The 24928-nt window shown below is 48.5% G+C and overlaps 1 protein-coding gene across 4 annotated transcripts in view; it reads left to right on the top strand.

The window, feature by feature from the left end:
- The window catches only part of NBEA (neurobeachin), a 1081445-nt gene that overhangs the window by 953577 nt on the left and 102940 nt on the right, over window positions 1–24928 (top strand). For all 4 annotated transcript variants that reach the window (XM_075337333.1, XM_075337330.1, XM_075337331.1 and 1 more), the window contains one exon: window positions 11895–12047. In XM_075337333.1, coding sequence (XP_075193448.1) covers window positions 11895–12047 — 153 coding nt within the window. The remainder of the gene's footprint in view (window positions 1–11894; window positions 12048–24928) is intronic.

The raw sequence follows: 24928 nt of genomic DNA, 5'->3' as shown, positions 1-24928 counted from the left end.
TCATTGCCTAGGAGAATGTCTGCAGGAAGGCCGCTCATCACACCGATTATGCATTGTTTTGCCCCAAAGCCATAATCCAGGGTTACACTTGCTCTTGGAATATATCTCTGAGTACCTCCAGCCAATTCAATGGCAATTCCTGGTCCCTTTTGAATTGCTTCTGGTTGAATTACTCGGGGATCTGCTATGGTGAGAAAAGCCCCAGTGTCACGAAAGCCAACAACTTTTTGGCCATCCAGCACAACCTCCTGTAGATGTTTATGCCGAAGATCATAAGAACGGGTGGCTGTGGCTCGCACTCCATAGACTCCTGGTAGGGAAGTCAACATTTCAGAGTCACTTGGCAAATCATCAGGGCCAGAATCCAGCTCTTCTCCTGTTGAGGGTGTCTGTAGATAATGGACAGGCAAAGGTGGTCTGCAGCTGTTCTGCCTCTGAACACCTGGACAGTGAGCTTGCAGATGACCAGGCTGCCCACATTGATAACATCTGCGCTGCCTCTCACTCCTTCCAGTTTGCCTTCTGGAGAAGTAGGTAGGAGACCTTGGTGACTGATAGGGAGGTGCAGGTGCTGGAGGTGGTTGTCGATTTGGAGGATGACTCCACGGGATAGATGGGCATGTGGCCCGCAGATGCCCGGGATGCCCACAGCTATAACATCTTCGCTCTTCTACTTTCTCTCCTCGTCGCATTCCAGAAAATGTGGTAGAAACAACTGGAGGCACATACACACGGGTATCCACATGAGGTGGTGATCTAGGAGGTCGAGGAACATTGGGCACTGAAGGACAAGGAACCTCTGGTGTTGGGGAGCTGGTCATTTTTGCTCCCTCTGCTAGCAGCTTCTTCCACTGAGGCTTGATAGTGAGCACCTAATCAGCTAGAGCTGCAGCTTCCTCCACAGTGGCTGGTCTCCTTTCACGCACCCATTCCCGGATCTCAGCAGGGCACTTGAAGTAAAACTGCTCTTTTAGGAGGACCTGGAGGACGGTCTCCAAGGTTAAGGCCTCCTCTGCCTCCAGCCAACGATGCCACAGATGTTTGAGTTTGTGGGCATACATCTTGAAAGACACTTCCTCATCACATGCTAAAGTACGGAACTGAGTCCTGTAAGTGTCTGGCGTTACAGCATAATGTTCTAGAATAGTCTGTTTAATATCCGCATGCTCACAGTTCCACCGAGGGTCCATAGCTCTATAGGCTGCGGCAGCTCCACCCTCTAAGAGCCCAAGCAGATGCCGGACGCGCTCCCTTTCTGGGACTTCCATTAATCGACACTGATGCTCAAAGTCCTGGAAGAAGCACTCAATGTCACCAGCAGCCTCATTAAACTGCTTGAAGTCTTTGCGGGACACTCTGGGAAGTTCCCTCATGGTGGGTGCTGGCGTTACAGTCTGTCTGGAACCTCTAGTGGCTTCCACAGCGAGCTGCTTATCCAGCAATGCAATCTCCTCCATCCTGCGCTCCTTCTCTTTAGCTCCACGCATGACCTCCATCTTATATTCTATGGTGGTCTCCTCTCCCAACAAGGCCATCTCCTCCTCGTACCACACAACCCACTGACTTTTTGGGTATTTACCTCCGGCTGCCGTCTTTCTTCCGTTTGCTGGGAGGATCCTTCCTCAGCGTCATTTTGCGAGCAAACTCCTTCCAACGCCTCAATCAGCTGCTACTTGGAGAGTCCCTTGTAGCTGACTCCCAGTTCACGGGCCTTTGTTTGTAGGTTCACCGCAGTCCAGTTCTTGTACTCTGAGGTTCTGGTTCCAGCTGTTGATGGGCCGTTGTCCTCCATTCCTTCTGCTCTGATCCCACTGCTGCCAACCAGTTTGTGACGGGGTGTACAGCAGAGCAAGGAGGGACAACAGGCCAAGGAACAATCCAAAGGGCTTTATTGGAACCACAAAGATAAAGCACCAAACATAAATATAGATCCTTAAAGTCTGCAAGGAGTCCACAACAAAACAAAAGATCCAGGGGCACCGCCTGGTATTCCGATGCCAGGGAAAATAGGGCAATGGTCCTTATATGAGTTCCTTGAGTCCAACAGGTGAACAACAAAACGCAGTCCCACGTGGCCACTGATCTCCAGTCTGTAACTGTCCATACACCGGCTCTAGGATCCAGCCTCAGCTATTCCCTCCCAGAGGATCAATCTTCTTTCTTCAAGTTTCACACAGACTGACTGAATCTCCCAGGTAAGCAGAGAGTGTACACTAGTTGGACTCTAGGCCCACCTCCCCCTACTCCCAGGGATGGAAGTGCCTCAAGAGGCTACAACCTTGCACTATAGGGGGTGATTACCTACAACAATAGAAATGTACACAGAAGTAGTTCAAATAAGACAATGAACCAAGCTTGAAATAGGAATCTGTACAGCAAGATACACCTCCCCCATATCCCACCATCACATGATATATTACAGATTTTTTTCTTTTCATCTGTATTCTTGATTCATGAAATTAAAGAAACGGTTACTCTTTAACAAATGCTGGGCCACTACTTCTCTTGTACTGACTGATCCTGTGTTATAGATCTCACAATTCCAGCAGAATCTGAGCAGAAATCTTCTCTGATGTTGAAATGTGAATGTGAAGGTTGAGCGTGTTCAGGTGAAGGCTTTCTGACCAGTAATCCTGTACCCCAGGCCTCGACCAGTTACTCAGTTATTTTATGTACAGTGGAACCTTGGATTAGGAGCATAATTTGGTTCCGGGAGTGTGCTCTTAAACCAAGTTACTCTTATATCAAAGCGAATTTTCCCATAGAAAATAATTGAAATGCAGACAATTTGTTTCACAACCCAAAAATATTTACTGTATTTATACACTTATTACAGTAATAAAAGATAATGTTCTGTATTCATATACAATTATTACAGTACACTAATACAAAATACTGTGCAGTACGGTAAAAAACATAAAACAAATTAAGCTGCTCATTAGCTTCCAATAGAATTGTTGGTGTGAGAGGTAGGCGGGCTTTGCACACTACGACATCGCAAGCCGATGCTGCGATGCCGAGCGCGATAGTCCCCGTCGCCGTTGCAGCTGCGATATCTTTGTGATAGCTGCCGTAGCGAATATTATCGCTACAGCAGCTTCACATGCACTCACCTGCCGTGCGACGTCGCTGTGGCCGGCGAACCGCCTCCTTATTAAGGGGGCGGGTCGTGCGACGTCACACGGCAGGCGGCCAATAGGAGCGGAGGGGCGTAGATGAGCGGGATGTAAACAATCCCGCCCACCTCTGTCCTTCCGCATAGCCAACGGGAGCCGCGGTGACGCAGGTAGGAGATGTTCCTCGCTCCTGCGACTTCTCACACAGCGATGTGTGCTGCCGCAGGAGCGAGGAACATCGGACCATCGTGTCAACGTAATTATGGAATTTGCCGACGCTGCACCGATGATATGATTACGACGCTTTTGCGATCGTTAATCGTATCATTTAGGATTTACACACTACGATGTCGAGAGCGACGCAGGAAGTGCGTCACTTTCGACATGACCCCACCGACATCGCATCTGCGATGTCGTAGTGTGCAAAACCCGCCGTACAGTATCAGCAATGTGCTGCACTGGTTAGCAGAAAGAAAATACAGTGCTGTATCCACAAATGTAAATTGATAGAAATGCTATATAGTATATACTGTACTGCGCAATGGTATACAGTATGCAGTACATATGTACAGAAAATTACCTTCAGAGCGGGTCAGAACGTGGTGAAAGAACAGAACCGGAAGTGGATACGGTGGGAATTTGCGCTTATTGCAAAGCATTGCTCTTAAACCAAGTTACTCTTAAATCAAGGTTACACTGTATATCTATATGTCCACTTGAAGGCTGCGACTCCGTAAGTGGAAAACGGACGTCTGTGCTCAAATGCTCCCTGGTGGCGGAAAACATGTAATGTTTAGTTTAGCAATGTACTTACCATTTACTGTTCTACTAATTATTTTTCCCCCTAATACATATTAGAATTATGGTGTAAAGAGATTAGGACCTGGCTCTATTTTCAGTTTCTGTAAGTGCTGGAGCCCTGGTTATCTGCGGAGCATCTTGTTGTAGAGTCCCCTAATGAAGGAGGTGATTCTCCTGGAAAAGCTGATTAACCGAGATCTGTTTCCATGTCATTAGAGCAGGCAGGCTAAGCAGGAAACATTAGTGTATAAGAAGACCTGATATCAGACGACAATGCGGATAGTAAATAAAAATACTATACAAAGGCCAATAAGGGGACAATCCCACTATCCGCATTACTCGCGTATTTGACGATGCGTTTTACAGTACAAACAAACTGGATGGGTTTAATATATGCTGCGTAGACTGACCTGCGGTGCATTTGTTCAAACCACAGCATGTCATTTTTTTCTATTGGAACGCTCAGTTTTTGTGTGGATTTTCCCCATAGACTTGCATTAGATGCGGAAAATCTGCAGGCAAAATACACAAGCTTTTGGAGTGTTTACGCAGGAGAAAAGCACCAAAAAGGCCTTTAATCCAAACCTAATGATGTCGATACCGGGAAATTTAAAAAACAGACAAAAAACATACATTGAAACATGCAATAAAAAGGCAGCGTCAAAAACTCACACAAAAGCGCAATGAAAAAAATGCAATTAAACTAAAGCGGGCTTTACATGCAACGACATCGCTAAGGAGATGCCGTTGGGGTCACAGAATTCGTGACGCACATCCGGCCTCGTTAGTGACGTCGTTGCGTGTGAAACGCAGGAACGACCGTTAACGATCAAAATTACTCACCATATCATTGATCGTTGACACGTCGTTTCTTTCCAGATTATCGTTGCTGTTGCAGGACGCAGGTTGTTGGTCGTTCCTGCGACAGCACACATCACTACGTGTGGCACCCCAGGAACGAGGAACATCACCGTACCTGCGGCCGCCCGCAATGAGGAAGGAAGGAGATGGGTGGGATGTTCGTCCCGCTCATCTCCGCCCCTCCGCTTCTATTGGGCGGCCGCTTAGTGACGCCGCTGTGACGCCGAACGAATCGCCCCCTTAGAAATGAGGCGGTTCACCGGCAACAGCAACGTCGCTAGGCAGGTAAGTATGTGTGACAGGTGTAAGCGATGTTGTGCGCCACGGGCAGCAATTTGCCTGTGACGCACAACCGACGGGGGCGGGTGCTTTCACCAGCGACATCGCTAGCGATGTCGCTGTGTGTAAAGTGCCCTTTAGGTGTGGAGATGGTGAAAAAACTCAACTGATCATGGGAAGGTCTTCTTATGCCCCCCATACACTGACACATAATGGTAAATGCTGCAGTCAATATAAGGGATTACAGTACAGGTAAATCCAGTAACTCCCAGGGGACATCATTTGACTTTTCTAGGTTCTTCTATGTGGTCCATGCCGCCATGTTGACTTCTAGCCATGACTGCTATGCGTTTTGAGCACAAATTTGGCTTCTCGCATTTCCATAATCATTGTAAACTTTCCCAAATACCACAAACTTCCTACAATGGTGATACTCCCAATTCTGAGCCTCTTTTTTTCCCATATGTCTCTCTAACTGGACCTGCTGGGTTGCACAGTTCTTTAAATACTTCAGAAATATTGGTGTTGTCACTATAAATACTCCCCAAAAATTGTGTCAAGCAGACCGTACACCATTGAATAATGATGCTAGAAAGAGTGCACGAAAATAGTACTGCCATACAGTGCCCCAGACCATAATAATAATAATAATAATAATAATAATAATAATAATAATAATAATAAAAAACCGCACAGGAGAAATGCATTTGGTGCGCCACAGAGTAATACTGCCCATCTTTGCTTTTTTTTGCACATATATACAGTGGGGAAAAAAAAGTATTTAGTCAGCCACCAATTGTGCAAGTTCTCCCATATAAAAAGATGAGGTCGGCCTGTAATTGACATCATAGGTAGACCACAACTTTGAGAGACTAAATGAGAAAACAAATCCAGAAAATCACCTTGTCTGATTTGGCAAGATTATTTTTGCAAATTATGGTGGAAAATAAGTATTTGGTCAATAACAAAAGTTCATCTCAATATTTTGTTATAAATCCTTTGTTGGCAATGACAGGGGTCAAATGTTTTCTGTAAGTCTTCACAAGGTTGGCACACACTGTTGGTGGTATGTTGGCCCATTCCTCCATGCAGATCTCCTCTAGAGCAGTGATGTTTTGGGCCTGTTGCTGGGCAATGGAAGGAGATTTGCACTCAAAATCTCACAATATATGGCCCCATTTATTCCTTCATGTACATGGATCAGTCATCTTGGTCCCTTTGCAGAGAAACAGCCCCAAAGCATGATGTTGCCACCCCCATGCTTCACAGTAGGTATGGTTTTCTTTGTATTCAACTCTGCATTCTGTCTCCTCCAAACACGACGCGTTGTATTTCTACTAAACAGTTCTACTTTGGTTTCATCAGACCATGTGACATTCTCCCAATACTCATCTGGATAATTCAAATGCTCTCTAGCAAACTTCATACAGGCCCGGATATGTACTGGCTTAAGCAGGGGAACACATCTGGCACTGCAGGATCTGAGTCCCTAGCGGCGTAGTGTGTTACTGATGGTAGCCTTTGTTACGGTGCTCCCAGCTGTATGCAGATCATTCACTAGGTTTCCCCGTGTCGTTCTGGGATATTTGCTCACCATTCTTGTGATCATTTTGACCCCACGGGGTGAGATCTTGCGTGGAGCCTCAGATCGAGGGAGATTATCAGTGGTCTTATATGTCATCCATTTTCTTATTATTGCTCCCACAGTTGATTTCATCACACCAAGCTGCTTTCCTATTGCAAATTCAGTCTTCCCAGCCTGGTTCAGGGCTACAATTTTGTTTCTGGTGTCCTTCGACAGCTCTTTGGTCTTCACCATAGTGGAGTTTGGATACTGATAACAGGTTAAAACAGGTGCCATTACTACAGGTAAGGAGTGGAGGACAGAAGAGCCTCTTAATGAAGAAGTTACAGGTCTGTGAGAGGCAGAAATATTGCTTGTTTTTAGATGACTAAATACTTATTTTCCACCATAATTTGCAAAAAAAATCTTTTCAAGACAAACAAGATAATTTTCTGGATGTGTATTCTCACTTTGTCTCTCATAGTTGTACAGGCTTCTTTCATCTTTTTAAGTGGGAGAATTTGCATAGTTGGTGGCTAATACTTTTTTCCTCTCTCTCTCTCTCTCTGTATGTGTGTATATATATATATATATATATATATATATATATATATATATATATATATATATATATGTGGGTATGTATATATCTATATATATAATTGCCTTATTCTGTCTGTCTGTCTTGCTCCAAAATTGTGTCCTTACGGTGACAAACAGCGGATTGGCCGCTCGCCTCGGCTCCGCCCCCCCCGCTTGGATTGGCCGCTCGCCTCGGCTCCGCCCCCCGCATGGATTGGCCCCTCGTCCCGGCCCTCCGCACGCATCACCAGACATAACCTTGCGCTGCTGGGATCGTGACGGAGCCGGTGTATGCTGGTAACCATTATACACATCGTGTAACTAAGGTCCCTTAGTTACCCGATGTGTATCATAGTTACCAGTATACACCGGCTCCGTCACGATCCCAGCAGCGCAAGACATAACCTTGCACTGCTGGGATCGTGACGGAGCTGGTGAACGCTGGTAACCATTATACACATCGGGTAACTAAGGTCCCTTAGTTACCCGATGTGTATCATAGTTACCAGCGTACATCGGCTCCTGGTACACATGTGCAGGGAGCCGGCATTATACTCCTCTCCCGGGGAGTGCGCAGCATGGGGGATGTAGCACGATGGGGAGTGCGCAGCATGGGGGATGGAGCACGATGGGGGGTGCGCAGCATGGGGGATGGAGCACGATGGGGGGTGCGCAGCATGGGGGATGGAGCACGATGGGGGGTGCGCGGCATGGGGGATGGAGCACGATGGGGGGTGCGCAGCATGGGGGATGGAGGACGATGGGGGGTGGGCAGCATGGGGGATGGAGCACGATGGGGGGTGGGCAGCATGGGGGATGGAGCACGATGGGGGGTGGGCAGCATGGGGGATGGAGCACGATAGGGGGTGCGCAGCATGGGGTATGGAGCACGATGGGGGGTGCGCAGCATGGGGTATGGAGCACGATGGGGGGTGCACAGCATGGAAGATGGAGCACGATGGGGGGTGCGCAGCATGGGGGATGGAGCACGATGGGGAGTGCGCAGCATGGGGGATGGAGCACGATGGGGAGTGCGCAGCATGGGGGATGGAGCACGATTGGGGTGCACAGCATGGGGGATGGAGCACGATGGGGGTGCGCAGCATGGGGGATGGAGCACGATGGGGAGTGCGCAGCATGGGGGATGGAGCACGATTGGGGTGCGCAGCATGGGGGATGGAGCATGATGGGGAGTGAGCAGCATGGGGTATGGAGCACGATGGGGGGTGCACAGCATGGAAGATGGAGCACGATGGGGGGTGCGCAGCATGGGGGATGGAGCACGATGGGGAGTGCGCAGCATGGGGGATGGAGCACGATGGGGAGTGCGCAGCATGGGGGATGGAGCACGATTGGGGTGCGCAGCATGGGGGATGGAGCACGATGGGGGTGCGCAGCATGGGGGATGGAGCATGATTGGGGTGCGCAGCATGGGGGATGGAGCATGATGGGGAGTGAGCAGCATGGGGGATGGAGCACGATTGGGAGTGCGCAGCATGGGGGATGGAGCACGATGGGGAGTGCGCAGCATGGGGGATGGAGCACGATGTGGGGTGCGCAGCATGGGGGATGCAGCACGATGGGGGGTGCACACCTCCCCCCAAAACACACACACACCCCGCCACACACGCACCGCACAACACACCACACACACACACACACACACACTGGGAACCACAAACACCGCCCTACACAGACACCCACACACACAGACAACGCCGCACACACACAACACCCAACACACAAACACCGCGGCACACACAAATATACACACATACCGCACACACACACACACTGCACAAAACATACCTCCCCCCAAAACACATACACGCACCCCACACCCACACAGACAACACTGCAGACACACAGCGCTCCACAAACAACGCAACACACACAACGCAACACACAAACAACACCGCTCTCACCCCCCGCCACACCCAGACAACACCCAGAACATGTACAGCGCCTACACAAACACTTGGCAACTACACACAACATCTATATATATAATTTTTCAATTAAAAAGAGATTAAACATATATATATATATAACAAAAATCATACATTAACTACACAATACGTTAATTCTAGAATACCCGATGCGTAGAATCGGGCCACCTTCTAGTATATATATATATATATATATATATATATATGTGTGTACCCTCATACTGGGTCTTTTTTTGGGTTTAAGGCATTATAAATGTAGAGCACATAGATCAAAGAGAGAAATAACCTTTCTCCTTTATTTAGAGGGTTTTTTTTTGCATTAAGTTATATCTCAAACTCTATATATCATCATCCAAGTGCAATTAATCCCACAAATGAATAGGGCACCCTGTGCGGGTTGCCCCCTTGGCTTCGATTTACTGATCGAATACACTTGACCCTTCAGTAGGTGACTTGTTCCAGCCTTTTTATGGGTGCAGCTTCAAAGCAAACTGATCACTGCCCATAAACCAGTCACACTCCAATATCTGTGAATAGGATCAGTCAGGATTTGTTTCTACTTATTGGAAAGCGGATCTAGTTTAGTTGCCTCAGCCCCATTATAAACACAAGCCATGCCACTAATGTGAGCCGAGCCTCGAGCTGACCGGCCCATCAGAGAAGTCATTAGGGTTAGATGATCTTCCACTGATGGATCTTTGTACAACCTGATTTTTCTCAAGGGGAACACTATATTTACCAGCACAGTTAATGGGTAATTTAAGTGACTTTTAATGTTACCAACTTGTGGTTTTTGATGTTTCCACTGTGGCTTTTTCAGGAGTTAAATGGTTCTCGGATTTCCAGAGTTGAAGTATCATGTTGATCATGTTTCATTTCAGATGAACATAATGCTTTTAGGAGCTATGATCAGCAACTTTCATACATCTCTACAGTTCCTTAGGATGGGTGGAGGTATTTTATACCATGTAGTGCTAACCACTGAGTATAATGGCTCAGTGGTGGCACAGAAGCCTCACAGCACTGGGATCCCTAGCTTCAAAACCAACCAAGGACAACATTTGCCAGTGTTCTTCCCATGTTTGCCTACATTTCTTCAGAATTCTTCACTTTCTCACACTCCAAACATATACTTGTAGGGAAGATAGATTGTAAGCCTCAATGGGGACAGTGATGATATCTGTAAAGTGCTGCAGAATTATATAGGGCGGCACGGTGGCTCAGTGGTTAGCACTGCAGTCTTGCAGAGCTGGGGTCCTGGGTTCAGATCCCAACAAGGACAACATCTGCAAGGAGCTTGTATGTTCTCCCCAAGTTTGCGTGGGTTTCCTCCGGGTTCTCCGGTTTCCTACCACACTCCAAAGACATACAGATAGGGAATTTAGATTGTGATCCCCAATGGGGACTGTGTTGCCAATGTATGTAAAGCGCTGTGGAATATGTTGGCGCTATATAAAAAATAAAGATTATTATTACGGTAATCAATGGTGCTGTATAAGCAAGTAAAATTAATGAATACTTTGGAGGAAGCTGTGGAGGAGTTTCCCAGACATAGTGGCCTAGTGGTTCACCGGCCACTATGTACTGGATTCTAATCCAACCAAAGACCACATGGATAGAAGTGGGTTTCCTCTCACGCTCTACGTTTTAATAGTTAAAGGGTTGTTCACAACTCCATGATCCTACCCCAATATGTAGTAGGTATTATAATAATAATAATAATAGCAAATACCTCCAATTAGAAATGTAGTGTAGTTCTCCTGACATAGCCATGTCTCTTACCTCATGTGCAGGGCATTGCAGCTAAGGTAGTATATTTTTTCTGATTCACTATGTCGGCTTACCTCATGTGCAGGGCATTGCAGGACCTTCGGTATCCATAGTCACAACCAAAAGCAACTAACTGTGACTATATGTGTGGTTGTAACTAATGATACTAAGGTCCCGCAATGCCCTGCACATGAGGTAAGGGACATAGTGAATCAGAAGAACAATACTACATTTCTAATTGGAGATACGGTATTTGCTAATATTATTATTATTACACCTAATATATATTAGGATAGGATCTTGGAGATTGGAATACCCCTTTAAGCCAGCCCTTGTTTGTCTCTGACACTGCATAGGTAGAGGAGGGGGCTGGCTTAGCTTTCAATAGTCAATCAGCCCACTCCCTAAACAATACTGCAGTACATGAGCCACAGGTTGAGCTGTTGAACACAGAAACCAGAGGGGATCGCTGAAGATCAGGGACACCTGTGATTATGAGGAATAAATTGTGTGCAGAATTTCTCTTCTCAAGTGGTTGGATTATATTATCTAGCAGATTATATAAAACCAGAGGACCACTGTTGGGCCGGGGGTGTAATGGACTGGACCTCTGTTGGATTATGGATCTTTGTGGCCACCAAAAGAAATTATTCCGAGACCTACACAGAAATGCTACATGGTAACTTATCTCAATTTACGCTGCTTTTACAAGGATATATTTTTTTGAAACCTGTCAGCCCCCCACTGCACTACTAACTTTAGTTTTCTCCATTGAACACCACGAGCCATTTTCTTACCAGCCGCTACGTTAGTTTGGCTCCTCCGATATTGTGCAGGAAGCCAACATTCGCCTCTTGTGGTCTACTTTGATGATATTGACGTAACTATTCCTCTATTATTTTTCTTCTTTTGCCTTTTTATTTGATTCCACTTTACAGTAATTTTACCTTTTTTATTTGTGTTGATGTGTAGGAGCTCATTCCTGAATTCTACTACCTACCGGAGATGTTCGTGAACAGCAACGCCTATAACTTTGGAGTGAGGGATGACAGCAATGCGGTCAATGATGTAGATCTCCCGCCATGGGCAAAGAATCCTGAAGACTTTGTCCGTATAAACAGGATGGTAAGAGGCATAATGTACATTTGTGCTGGGCATTGAGACTCGTTTTTGATTGGTCATTGGCATTTTCGGTAATTTCTACCTAATTTGACTTAGGGTACTTTCACACTTGCGTTATTTTCCTTCCGTTACAATCCGCCCTTTTGGGAAACAGCGGAATCCGTTAACGGATTCCGCTGTTTCCCATAGACTTGTATGGTTGACGGATTGTACCAAAAGGAGCTGCGTTGCTTCCGCTGGGCGACGCTCCGTTGCTTCCGCCCAGCGGGAGGAACGCAGCATGTAACGTTATTTTGAGCAGCGGAATCCTCTGGATTTCACTGCGCATGCTCTTTTTTTTTTTTTTTTTTTTTTTTTTTTTTTTAAATCAAACTTTATTTTGGCTCGCGGTGGCCGAACGTTCAGCTGAGCGCCCGGCCGTCGGCAAGCGACAGCGCTCAGCTGAATGACCGGCCACCAGCATGCCCGGCCGCCGGCAAGTCACAGCGCTCAGCTGAGCGCCCGCCCGCCGGCATGCCCGGGCGCCGGCAAGTGACAGCGATCAGCTGATCACCCGGCGGCCGGCTGCAGGGAGCGATCAGCTGATCACCCGGCGGCCGGGAGCGATCAGCTGATCACCCGGCAGCCGGCTGCAGGGAGCGATCAGCTGATCACCCGGCGGCCGGCTGCAGGGAGCGATCAGCTGATCACCCGGCGGCCGGCTGCAGGGAGCGATCAGCTGATCACCCGGCGGCCGGCTGCAGGGAGCGATCAGCTGATCACCCGGCGGCCGGCTGCAGGGAGCGATCAGCTGATCACCCGGCGGCCGGGAGCGATCAGCTGATCACCCGGCGGCCGGGAGCGATCAGCTGATCACCCGGCAGCCGGGAGCGATCAGCTGATCACCCGGCGGGCGGGAGCGATCAGCTGATCACCCGGCGGCCGGCTACTGGGAGCGATCAGCTGATCACCCAGCGGCCGGCTGCAGGGAACGATCAGCTGATCGTTCACTATAGTCTGCCGCTGGTAAAACCGGGAAAAAAAAAAAAAAAAAAATCAAAACGAATTGCGTTGTTTTGCAGCATCCGTTGCATCCGTTGTGTCACTATATGCAACACATCCGTTGCATCCGTTACACAACGCAATGCAACGGATACCGTTCAACGCAAGTGTGAAAGTAGCCTTAAAGGGAATGGGTTGTCCGAAAATGACTTATTGTTGAAATCAAGTTATTATTAAATTTTTTTTTTTTTCACGTAACAATCGATATACAGAGATCATCTATGTATAGAAAACTAAAAAACACAGAAGCACAGTGCAAAGTAATCCTCCTCAGATATTATCCAGGCAAAGAAGTAAATGCAGCACTTTCAGACATCTTGGCTTCATTGTGCAAGCCAAAACATTGCATTCTGGATGAATACACATTAAGGTTATGGGCGCACGTTCAGTATTCATCATTCCTGATCCCTTGGCAGGAAAAAAGTAGTGCAAAGATGCGTGTTTTTGATGCATTTTTTGCATAAAATTGTAAAAACGTGTGTTTTTGCTGCTTTTTTTTACACATTTTTTGCATTTATTTTTCATTGCTTTCAATGGTCAAAAGCGCAGAAAGAATTGATATGCTGCGGTTTATTTTCTGCACCAAATCTGCAAGGAAAAAATACCGTACTCAACACGTGCACTACCTAGGCGTCAGGTTTCTCATTGACTTTCCTGGTATGAGGAATTGCTTGCAGTTTTGTGACAAAATTGTACTAAAAACGCATAAAAATGTGATAAAAACGCACTGTGTGCTCACACCCTAACACTGTTTTCTCCATCTATCGTTAGGGTGCAGCTGCTACTCTTGTGCTTTGTTATAACTATTGTATTTATAGATAACATGGGGTCTGCCATTCATATTAGGTGATGGTCACAGCTCACCTCCTCCCCCTCACTGCAGAACAACCGCTGAACAGATGAAAGGGAATTGCCTAGAAAAGTCAAAGAAGTAAAAAAAAATCTCTAGGCTGTTGTTACCTGTGTTGGTGCGATAAAGCATATCCCTACTAGAAGCCGCTCAGGCAAGTTGGCTGCCCTCATAATCCTGTCCAGAAAACAGAATTGAAAGAATGTATCAGTAACTGGTTATAGTTACTAAAATCAGATACATAAAAGACGCACAAATATAGCACCCTGGAAATGCTAGCCCCCATCTTATGTGCTTGACTGGTGGATCTTCATAGGAGCAGTGAAATCTATTTTCTCCTACAGGCCACGTCCGCTGCTGCTAATCAGAAGAGAATGTACTATATTTAGAGCTGAAAAATGTTTGAATAGTCAAAAAACCCCATCAACTTGTCAATAAATAATTCCAAGGATTTTTTCCATATGATAGGGATGCCCCAGCTAAAGGGGGAAAAAATCAATCGTAAAAGATGAAAAGTTATAATCTTGTAAAATGAAAACTAAGTTTTTGCACATATATTATATTATACCGTGTTTTTCCAAAAATAAGACAGTTTTATATTATTTCTTATTCCAACAAAAGGGCTAGGGCTTATTTTTTGGAGAGGCCTTATTTTTTACATGAACAACAATCACACATTTATGCTTCAACTTACTTTGAAGGTGTATGGCCAGCTTCAGCTCGTAGGTGTATGGCCAGCTTCAGCTCGTAGGTGTATGGCCAGCTTCAGCTCGTAGGTGTATGGCCAGCTTCAGCTCGTAGGTGTATGGCCAGCTTCAGCTCGTAGGTGTATGGCCAGCTTCAGCTTGTAGGTGTATGGCCAGCTTCAGCTTGTAGGTGTATGGCCAGCTTCAGCTTGTAGATGTATGGCCAGTTTCAGCTTGTAGGTGTATGGCCAGCTTCAGCTCGTAGGTGTATGGCCAGCTTCAGCTTGTAGGTGTATGGCCAGCTTCAGCTTGTAGGTGTATGGCCAGCTTCAGCTTGTAGGTGTTTGGCCAGCTTCAGCTTGTAGGTGTATGGCCAGCTTCAGCTTGTAGATGTATGGCCAGTTTCAGCTTGTAGGTGTATGGCCAGCTTCAGCTCGTAGGTGTATGGCCAGCTTCAGCTTGTAGGTGTATGGCCAGCTTCAGCTTGTAGGTGTATGGCCAGCTTCAGCTTGTAGGTCTATGGCCAGCTTCAGCTTGTAGGTGTATGGCCAGCTTCAGCTCGTAGGTGTATGGCCAGCTTCAGCTTGTAGGTGTATGGCCATCTTCAGCTTGTAGGTGTATGGCCAGCTTTAGCTTGTAGGTGTATGGCCAGCTTCAGCTTGTAGGTGTATGGCCAGCTTCAGCTCGTAGGTGTATGGCCAGCTTCAGCTTGTAGGTGTATGGCCAGCTTCAGCTTGTAGGTCTATGGCCAGCTTCAGCTTGTAGGTGTATGGCCAGCTTCAGCTCGTAGGTGTATGGCCAGCTTCAGCTTGTAGGTGTATGGCCAGCTTCAGCTTGTAGGTGTATGGCCAGCTTTAGCTTGTAGGTGTATGGCCAGCTTCAGCTTGTAGGTCTATGGCCGGCTTCAGCTTGTAGGTGTATGGCCAGCTTCAGCTCGTAGGTGTATAGCCAGCTTCAGCTTGTAGATGTATGGCCAGTTTCAGCTTGTAGGTGTATGGCCAGCTTCAGCTCGTAGGTGTATGGCCAGCTTCAGCTCGTAGGTGTATGGCCAGCTTCAGCTTGTAGATGTATGGCCAGCTTCAGCTCGTAGGTGTATGGCCAGCTTCAGCTTGTAGGTGTATGGCCAGCTTCAGCTTGTAGATGTATGGCCAGCTTCAGCTCGTAGGTGTATGGCCAGCTTCAGCTCGTAGGTGTATGGCCAGCTTCAGCTCGTAGGTGTATGGCCAGCTTCAGCTCGTAGGTGTATGGCCAGCTTTAGCTCGTAGGTGTATGGCCAGCTTTAGCTTGTAGGTGTATGGCCAGCTTCAGCTTGTAGGTGTATGGCCAGCTTCAGCTTGTAGGTGTATGGCCAGCTTCAGCTTGTAGGTGTATGGCCAGCTTCAGCTCGTAGGTGTATGGCCAGCTTCAGCTCGTAGGTGTATGGCCAGCTTCAGCTCGTAGGTGTATGGCCAGCTTCAGCTCGTAGGTGTATGGCCAGCTTCAGCTCGTAGGTGTATGGCCAGCTTCAGCTCGTAGGTGTATGGCCAGCTTCAGCTCGTAGGTGTATGGCCAGCTTCAGCTCGTAGGTGTATGGCCAGCTTCAGCTCGTAGGTGTATGGCCAGCTTCAGCTTGTAGGTGTATGGCCAGCTTCAGCTTGTAGGTGTATGGCCAGCTTCAGCTTGTAGGTGTATGGTCAGCTTCAGCTCGTAGGTGTATGGCCAGCTTCAGCTCGTAGGTGTATGGCCAGCTTCAGCTTGTAGGTGTATGGCCAGCTTCAGCTCGTAGGTGTATGGCCAGCTTCAGCTCGTAGGTGTATGGCCAGCTTCAGCTCGTAGGTGTATGGCCAGCTTCAGCTTGTAGGTGTATGGCCAGCTTCAGCTCGTAGGTGTATGGCCAGCTTCAGCTTGTAGGTGTATGGCCAGCTTCAGCTCGTAGGTGTATGGCCAGCTTCAGCTTGTAGGTGTATGGCCAGCTTCAGCTTGAAGGTGTATGTGCAGCTTTAGGGTTAGTAACCTTAACCCTAACTTACATTCACAATTGCTGGGGCAGTGTCAGTGTCTCTTATGGTAACACTTAGGCTGGGGCCACACGGGGATTACTGCGATCCTCGCATGACACTCGACTCACGCTGGCAGCACAGCAGGAGCTGAGTGTCATGCGAGTGTCACTCCGACTGAGGTCCAATCATGCAATCGGACCTCCGCTGCGGGGGGCAGGCCAGCACTGAGGAGGGGCGGGCTGGCTCTGAGGAGGGGCGGGTCGGCGCTGTGGAGGGGAGGGAGGGATTTATCTCCCTCTCTCCTCCGTAGCCAGCTATTGCCATTCTTGCTCTGCACTCGCAGTACACCGGTGTAACGAGCAGTGCGATCTTTCTCTCGCCCCATAAACTTGAATGGGTGCGAGTGAAAGAGACTCGCATTACAATCGCAGCATTCTCGGTCCAATTGGGGCCGAGAAAATAATCGCTCATGGGTGCTGGCACATAGGCTAATATTGGTCCGAGTGGAATGTGATGTTGTATCGCATTCCTCTCGGTCCGATTTTCATGCCGTGTGTCTTAGGCCTTACTGGCACTCTCAAAACACTTTGTGTGGCACTGGCACGCTTCTTCTCTATGCGACCGGGAGGGGGCTGTAGGCGGGAGTCTGGAGCAAGACTCAAGAACAGAGGTTGTGACATTACATGGCTGCTTCTGTGGGAGCGAGCAGGGCCGGCCGGGAGGTGGGATCCAAGAGACGGCACTCAGGAGGTGGGAGCCTGGTGCGGCAGCCAAGCCCACACCATTGCGTAGAAGAGGCCGGGAGGTGGGACCCAGGAGGCAGCATTTGAGAGTCAGGACTCAGGAGTGGCAACCAAGCAAACATAGCGTAGTAGCGGCCGGGATGCTGGAACCAGATGACAACACTGAGGAGGTAGGACTCGGGAGCGGGTGAGCAGATTTTACCCTGCCATGGCGGGAGGAAGCAGCAGGACGTTTTGGGAGCTACATTATGCCTATTCCAGTGCCTCCAGGGTTAGGTTATGTCTCCGTGATGTTAGTGACATATCCCAGCGTCACGTGATATAACCTAGTGCTGGAGGCGCTGACTAACTAGGGCTTATTTTTGGAGTAGTGATTATATTTAAAGCCTACTCCAAAAATCCCTAAAAATCAAGCTAGGACCATGGTATTTACAAAAAAAACAAAAACATCTACATCTATTTGGCATCCCCATCCATGCAGTAACTGGAAAAATTAATTTTCCAGATTAATTAGTGTGCTATCTAAACAGTAAAATAAAATGAAAAAAATAATAATCTTTATTTTTGTATATATATTTATCAAAATGTTTTGATAAATGACACAGTAATTAATCTGCACCCTCAAGCTACACCCAAAAAATTAGGAATTTCTTCTGCATAAAATATCGTTGTCTTCAGCCTCCTCAGTGAAAACATTAAAAGATATTGATGCTAAAATGTCACAATAAATGCAAACAGTCGCACACTGAAAAAGGCAAAAATGTACAAGGGAAAATATGGCACTGCATTACTGCCAAAGAGAGATATTTAGTTTATGTATTGGCCAATGCATGTAAGCCCGGAAACCAACGGCAAGGTAATATCTCTGTAATACCTTGTTGTTGGTTCCCGGGCTTACATGCATTGTAAATATCTGTCTTTTGCAGTAATGCAGTGCCATATTTTCCCGTGTACATTTTTGGCCTTTTCAGTGTGCGACTGTTTGCATTTATAGTTACTATGTTTTTTCAGTTAGCACCTGTTCACATTTGTTGGATGTGCGGGTCAGTTTTTTGATATTGCTAAAGTGTCACAGGCAAAAAGGCAAAAACATGAAAAAAATCCTGTTTATTTAAGTTAATGAATTTAATATTGTCGTATTGTATTTCTGGACCGTTCCGATCAGAACGGCTATGGATGCGATCATGGAGCAGCACGTTGGTCTGTAGGGCCGGACGGGGGAGAAATATCCAGGTTATACATTGGGGAATGTCGTCCTGGCCTCATTTACCCATAGGATCCAGTCTGATTACTGCAGAGATACTCATGAAACATTAATAAAGCATTGTGCTCAATGCTAACGTGGTTATGCTCTGACCTCGGTGATGTCACAAAGGACAGGAGCAGTAAGTAGTCCCTGATAACATTACCTTAATGCCGGCTTCATCAATCATAATCTAGCAGAGGAGAGAAAGCTTTCACAGATGTGCATCTGCAGCCGGCCTCGGCCCGCCGTCCCTGCAGGCCTGGATTGATGCTGATGGCCAAAAATAGAAGCAACGCACAAAGGCAAATTCATCTGCTTTATTAACATTATGCACGAACAACATTAAAGACCTAGGTGCGGGATTCAGGGGTCTCTGAAATGAAAGTGAAACTCCTCTCTTGTGACCCTGCGTGATGAATCTGCAGACTATTACCACTCTATAATATGGCAACCAGCGATGGGCAGGGTAAACCCTAGGAAACCAGTAGATTATTACTGGGAATGCAAATTTATGTGAAAATGAGACGTTTTGAAGACATTGATCAAAAGGTTCAAACACAACATTTGCTATAATAAAGAGAGAGAACTGGAAAACTATGATGTGGTCAGAGCCAGATTGGACATGGTTGGAAGTAGTTCAAGGACTGGTTCAGCCACCACAATAATGAATTCAGACATCTGTTTATATGAACCCAAACTCTTAAAGGGAATCTGTCATCAGGTTTTTGTTCCCCCATCTGAGAGCAGCATAATGTAGACAGAAACCCTGATTCCAGTGATGTGTCACTTACTGAGCCGTTTGCTGTAATTTTGATAAAAACAATGTTTTCTCTGATGCAGATCTAGCAGTTATACAGAGCTCATGACTATGCTGGGCTACCTGCAGCACGCCAAGTAGTCCTCTAATGATAATCTCCTGCTGATTAATCGGTGATTTTGTCAAAACTACACTAAGCAGCCCAGTAAGTGTAACATCGCTGGAATCAGGGTCTCTGTGTCTATATTAAGCTGCTCTCAGATTTGGTGGCAAAAACCTGGTGACAGATTCCCTTTAAATGATAGCCATCTATGGGAATGGCGATAGTTGCACATGCTCAATACTGCTCCTATAACATAATAGCCTTTGGGCATCACATTGTCAGGATTTTGGGGGTCGCAGCTGCTACACCTCCTTATCAATAATACGTTTATCTTAGGCCACTTTCACGTCAGTGATTCTGGTACGTATGTGCTAGTTTTTATACGTATCAGAATCACGGACATACGCAGACCCATTATAATCAATAGGTCTGCGCACACAGTGATTTTTCACTGACCGTGTCTCTGTGTGGTGTACACGCGTATCCGTGATTGCCGCTCGGAGACCAGTTTTTTTCTGGCATCACTGATGTCCCACACTATGGTGTGATCCATGAAACATGTACCAAAAAAACACGGACATTGAAAATAAAAAACATTTTTAACTCAGCTTCTTCAGCGCTGCTTGTCTCTGGCCTCTGCTGCCTCTACTTCAGAGTCGGCTAATTACTGTCATGCATATTGATGTATGCAGCCACAGCCGACCCGGAAGTAGCTGCAGCGGAGGTCAGCGCCGGCCAGAAACATAGAAGAGCCGAAGAGTTCAGCACCACGGACAGCAGGAGCAGGGACAGGTGAGTTTACCTCCATGTGCAATCACGGATAACGTATCACGGATTGCACATGGACAACCCACGTGTGCCGTGAATCACAGAACGACATATTCGTGTTTTACACGTCAGTGAAAAACGTCTGGTTTTTTTTTTTTCACTGACGTGTGAAACAGGCCTTATAGAGAGGTGATAAGTGTTGTGTATTGGATAAAACTTGAAGAATGCAGGGTGCCATTGCAATTTCTAGGAAGAGATGACTACTTGTATGTAGCGATCTGTCTAATAAAATCATTGGATGTTATGGCAACTTAGGTTGTTTCCAGTACAGGATTCCTATCAAAAGGTTGTTTCTAGATTATTAAGTTATCCCCAATCCATGTGACTGTTGGAGAAAGTCAAGCACAGTTTGTTTTTACTGGCAGTCCCATGGACAACGAATGGAGTAGATATAGAGCATTCACACGTTTTCCCCATTCCAGATGATGCTTCTCATTGCCCGGTACCTAGGTTCCAGAGCTCCGATCTCCGGTTTAGGCTGGACATTCACTTGCATGAAGATCACATCGCACCTCCCTGACCGGCCGCCGGCTCTCCTGACAGGACAGGTCAGCTTCATGTATTTCTATGCAACTGACCTGCTCCTGTCAGGAGAGCCAGCGGCCGTCTGCGCAATGTGATACTCGTGTGAGTCACATGCAAGAGGTCTTGGCGTTCGCACCCCCGCCATCCGTAAAGGATCCCAAACACATTAGACTAATCTTGGCTGATATTGACAAGTTCGGGCAGCAATCTAATGCGTATGGAGGTGCTGGGTGACTCTGGGGAAATGTTGATCACGAATGTCTGATTCTAGACTGCCGATCACATTGTTCTCCTAGGGATAAGCTGTGGACCGACATGTCAGCTGGTGGCTTCCTCTTAGGTCTCTCTCACACTCACGTGAAAATCGAGCACGTGCCACGAGACACGTATTTTCCTTGCGTGTTGCGTTTGGTAATTACGTGTCTCCGGTACGTGCGGGCCACATGTGTTCTACAGGTGCTATCCGCGATAACACACGGAGAACCGGTAATTTTAATACTCACGTGATCCTTGCTGCTGTCCGGGGTACTGATCTTCGGCTCCAGCCCCGCCCACTCCCCGCTGATGCTGCTTCCGGCGGAGATTAGCGCCCGTGACATCACTCCCACCTCCTTCTGCAGGGCTGGTGGAGGTGAGTATGTGTTTTTTTTATTTTAAAACTGTAACGGGGTGCCAGGGGTGCCTCCGGCCTTGTAGTCGTGGCCCTCGGTATCAGGCTTACCCCTGGTTCCACCGTCACTATGGGGACAGGAGCTAACTTGGTGGGGCAGAGTGTGGTCGTGGTGCAGATGTTGTCCGGCGCACAAACACTCTTCAGGCAGGGTACAATGCGATGAACAAACATTCTTTTATTCTTCACAGTTAAAAGTCCAGACAAAGCAATCCGGTCAGCAATAAATCTGGCAGATGACAATTCCTGTGGAGCTGGGGACACCCTGACCAAACGTCACCTCGGGTGGGGATATGCCCTCCGTACTCTACTTCCTTCGGGCACCCACTATTCAGCCAAGCATACACCGGACCCACACCGGCAGAATAGGCTCTGAGGTTACGTCCACCTCCTTCTCTCCGGTGTCCCCTGCTGTTCTGCTCGCACACTCTGCCCGACGTGCACACACTGCTGCCCCGGATGCTACTTCTCACAAAGTCCCGAACAAAGCCATAAAGGTGCTGAGACGCTTTCTTAGCTGGGGGAAGCCTGTCCTTGCGTCCCCTCCAGTGGTGAAGTGCCTGACTACTCCACTTCGCCCGGCTCCCACTGCTGGCTACCCACAGTCCGGACCCACACCGGACTGCTTCACACTATGAGGTTCCGCTCGCTCCTTTTCTCACCGGCTTCCCTGATTTCCAGCTCCCTTCTTTCTTTCTTGCTTTCTGCCCACTCAGCTCCACACTCTGCCCCGGCTCTGCTGCTCCGCTCCTGTCCCCGAGACGACTGCTTGTCTTACACACTTCCTTTTTCCTCCTAAGCTGCCAGCTCCTCCCCCTTCCCTGTCACTGTTACCAGGGGAACCACTCACTACACTGGCACCTAGGGAGTACCCTGACTCAGCATACATGCATACAACATAAAACATTTTTATTAATAACATTTCCGGGTTAACTATGCTCCCTTTTGCAGAGGGGTCTGCTCACCCACTGCATACCTCCCCTCTTAAAACCCGAGCCTCCCGGCACGGCTCTTACTTAAAACACACAGAAGCACGTAAAAGTCTGCAATACCGTCCACAATAGGCGCAGCCCCCACACAGAGGGTACCAGTGTGCCCAGTTCTGCCCCTCCGGACGGCCACCAGTGTGCGCAACTCTCCTCCTCTGGACGGCCACTAGTGTGCCCAGCTCTCCTCCTCTGGACGGCCACCAGTGTGCGCAGCTTTCCTCCCCTGGACGGCCACCAGTGTGCGCAGCTTTCCTCCTCTGGACGGCCACCAGTCCCGCGCCCGGCGGTTTCTGCAGCGCTCCCGGTCCTTCTTTCAACTAGCGCCCGGAGGCTCAACAGCGCTCCCGGTCTTAGATGGGCGCCCGGAGGCTTGGCAACAGCGCTCCCGGTCTTAGATGGGGCGACTGCCCGTACAAACACACAGAAGGGAGCTCGTCCCGTGAAACTTTAAAAGAACTTCTGCCGGCTAAACGGCGCCGGACTTAAACAACAGATCAGCAGTGGTGACTTACTCTGGGGGCCAGGCCCTCTTCCATTCCTCCGCTTGTGCCTGGATGTATGCCCCCAGCGATTGTCCCGGCTGCCGACGGATCCTCTGGAAGGACACAGGGGCGTAGGGTGGCTCCACGGGCACAGCTGCTGCAGCTCCTCTCGGTGGTGAAGGTGTCCCTGCCCCTGCCAATCTTGCTGGTAATGGCGGCGGTGTCAATGCTGAGGCTGGAGGAAGTGGAGGCAGGTCTTCGTTTCCCGCTCTTGAACAGACTCCACCCCCAGCCTCACGCATCATCTCGACTCCTCCGCCGAGGTACTTCTTTTTCCTTTTCTTAGTCTTCAATGCCCTGGAGCTGGCGCCTCCCCTCTTTGGGCGGAGTACTCCATGCTTTCTCTTCGGCACCGGCCAGCCCCAGGCTCTTCTTTTGGCGCCAATTCTGCGCGCGCCTTCTGTGTCTTCCCAGACAACGGCCATCTTGCCGCCATCTTGTGCCCGGTCCTTCACCTCAGGCACCGTCTCCTCTTCCCACCATGGGACTGCAAATCTTCGCTGAGAGTCCGGATCAGGGGCCCTCGGCACCACTTGGTCTCCATCTTCTTGGAGCGGGTCCCCTGGCATACGATCCGGATCCTGCCGACTACGCCACATGTAACGGGGTGCCAGGGGTGCCTCCGGCCTTGTAGTCGTGGCCCTCGGTATCAGGCTTACCCCTGGTTCCACCGTCACTATGGGGACAGGAGCTAACTTGGTGGGGCAGAGTGTGGTCGTGGTGCAGATGTTGTCCGGCGCACAAACACTCTTCAGGCAGGGTACAATGCGATGAACAAACATTCTTTTATTCTTCACAGTTAAAAGTCCAGACAAAGCAATCCGGTCAGCAATAAATCTGGCAGATGACAATTCCTGTGGAGCTGGGGACACCCTGACCAAACGTCACCTCGGGTGGGGATATGCCCTCCGTACTCTACTTCCTTCGGGCACCCACTATTCAGCCAAGCATACACCGGACCCACACCGGCAGAATAGGCTCTGAGGTTACGTCCACCTCCTTCTCTCCGGTGTCCCCTGCTGTTCTGCTCGCACACTCTGCCCGACGTGCACACACTGCTGCCCCGGATGCTACTTCTCACAAAGTCCCGAACAAAGCCATAAAGGTGCTGAGACGCTTTCTTAGCTGGGGGAAGCCTGTCCTTGCGTCCCCTCCAGTGGTGAAGTGCCTGACTACTCCACTTCGCCCGGCTCCCACTGCTGGCTACCCACAGTCCGGACCCACACCGGACTGCTTCACACTATGAGGTTCCGCTCGCTCCTTTTCTCACCGGCTTCCCTGATTTCCAGCTCCCTTCTTTCTTTCTTGCTTTCTGCCCACTCAGCTCCACACTCTGCCCCGGCTCTGCTGCTCCGCTCCTGTCCCCGAGACGACTGCTTGTCTTACACACTTCCTTTTTCCTCCTAAGCTGCCAGCTCCTCCCCCTTCCCTGTCACTGTTACCAGGGGAACCACTCACTACACTGGCACCTAGGGAGTACCCTGACTCAGCATACATGCATACAACATAAAACATTTTTATTAATAACATTTCCGGGTTAACTATGCTCCCTTTTGCAGAGGGGTCTGCTCACCCACTGCAAAACAATGTCACGTGTTTCTCTGGCGTGTGTCACACGGGACTGCATCCATACTACATCCGTTTGGTACGGGTGCGGGCCATGTGACACCCGTGATGCTGGAGGAAACGTGGACAGGTCGGCCGTTTTTGAACACGCACAAACGTACAATCCACACGGACACACGTTCCGTGTGGATTTACCTTAATGTGCCTGTTACCATAGGGTAACATTCGTGTACGTGTCTCCGGTACGTGAGAAAACTGCCAAACACGTACCGGAGGCACGTACGTGTGAAAGAGGCCTTCAAGAAAAAGACTGACAGCACTCCCAAAACTGCAATGTGAACAGGTGCATGTCTGAACAT

Source organism: Anomaloglossus baeobatrachus, chromosome 2 (assembly GCF_048569485.1).
Source record: "Anomaloglossus baeobatrachus isolate aAnoBae1 chromosome 2, aAnoBae1.hap1, whole genome shotgun sequence".
Lineage (NCBI taxonomy): Eukaryota > Metazoa > Chordata > Amphibia > Anura > Aromobatidae > Anomaloglossus > Anomaloglossus baeobatrachus.
Note: the sequence above shows the minus strand (reverse complement) of the source record. Positions and strands in the feature narration are given on the sequence as shown.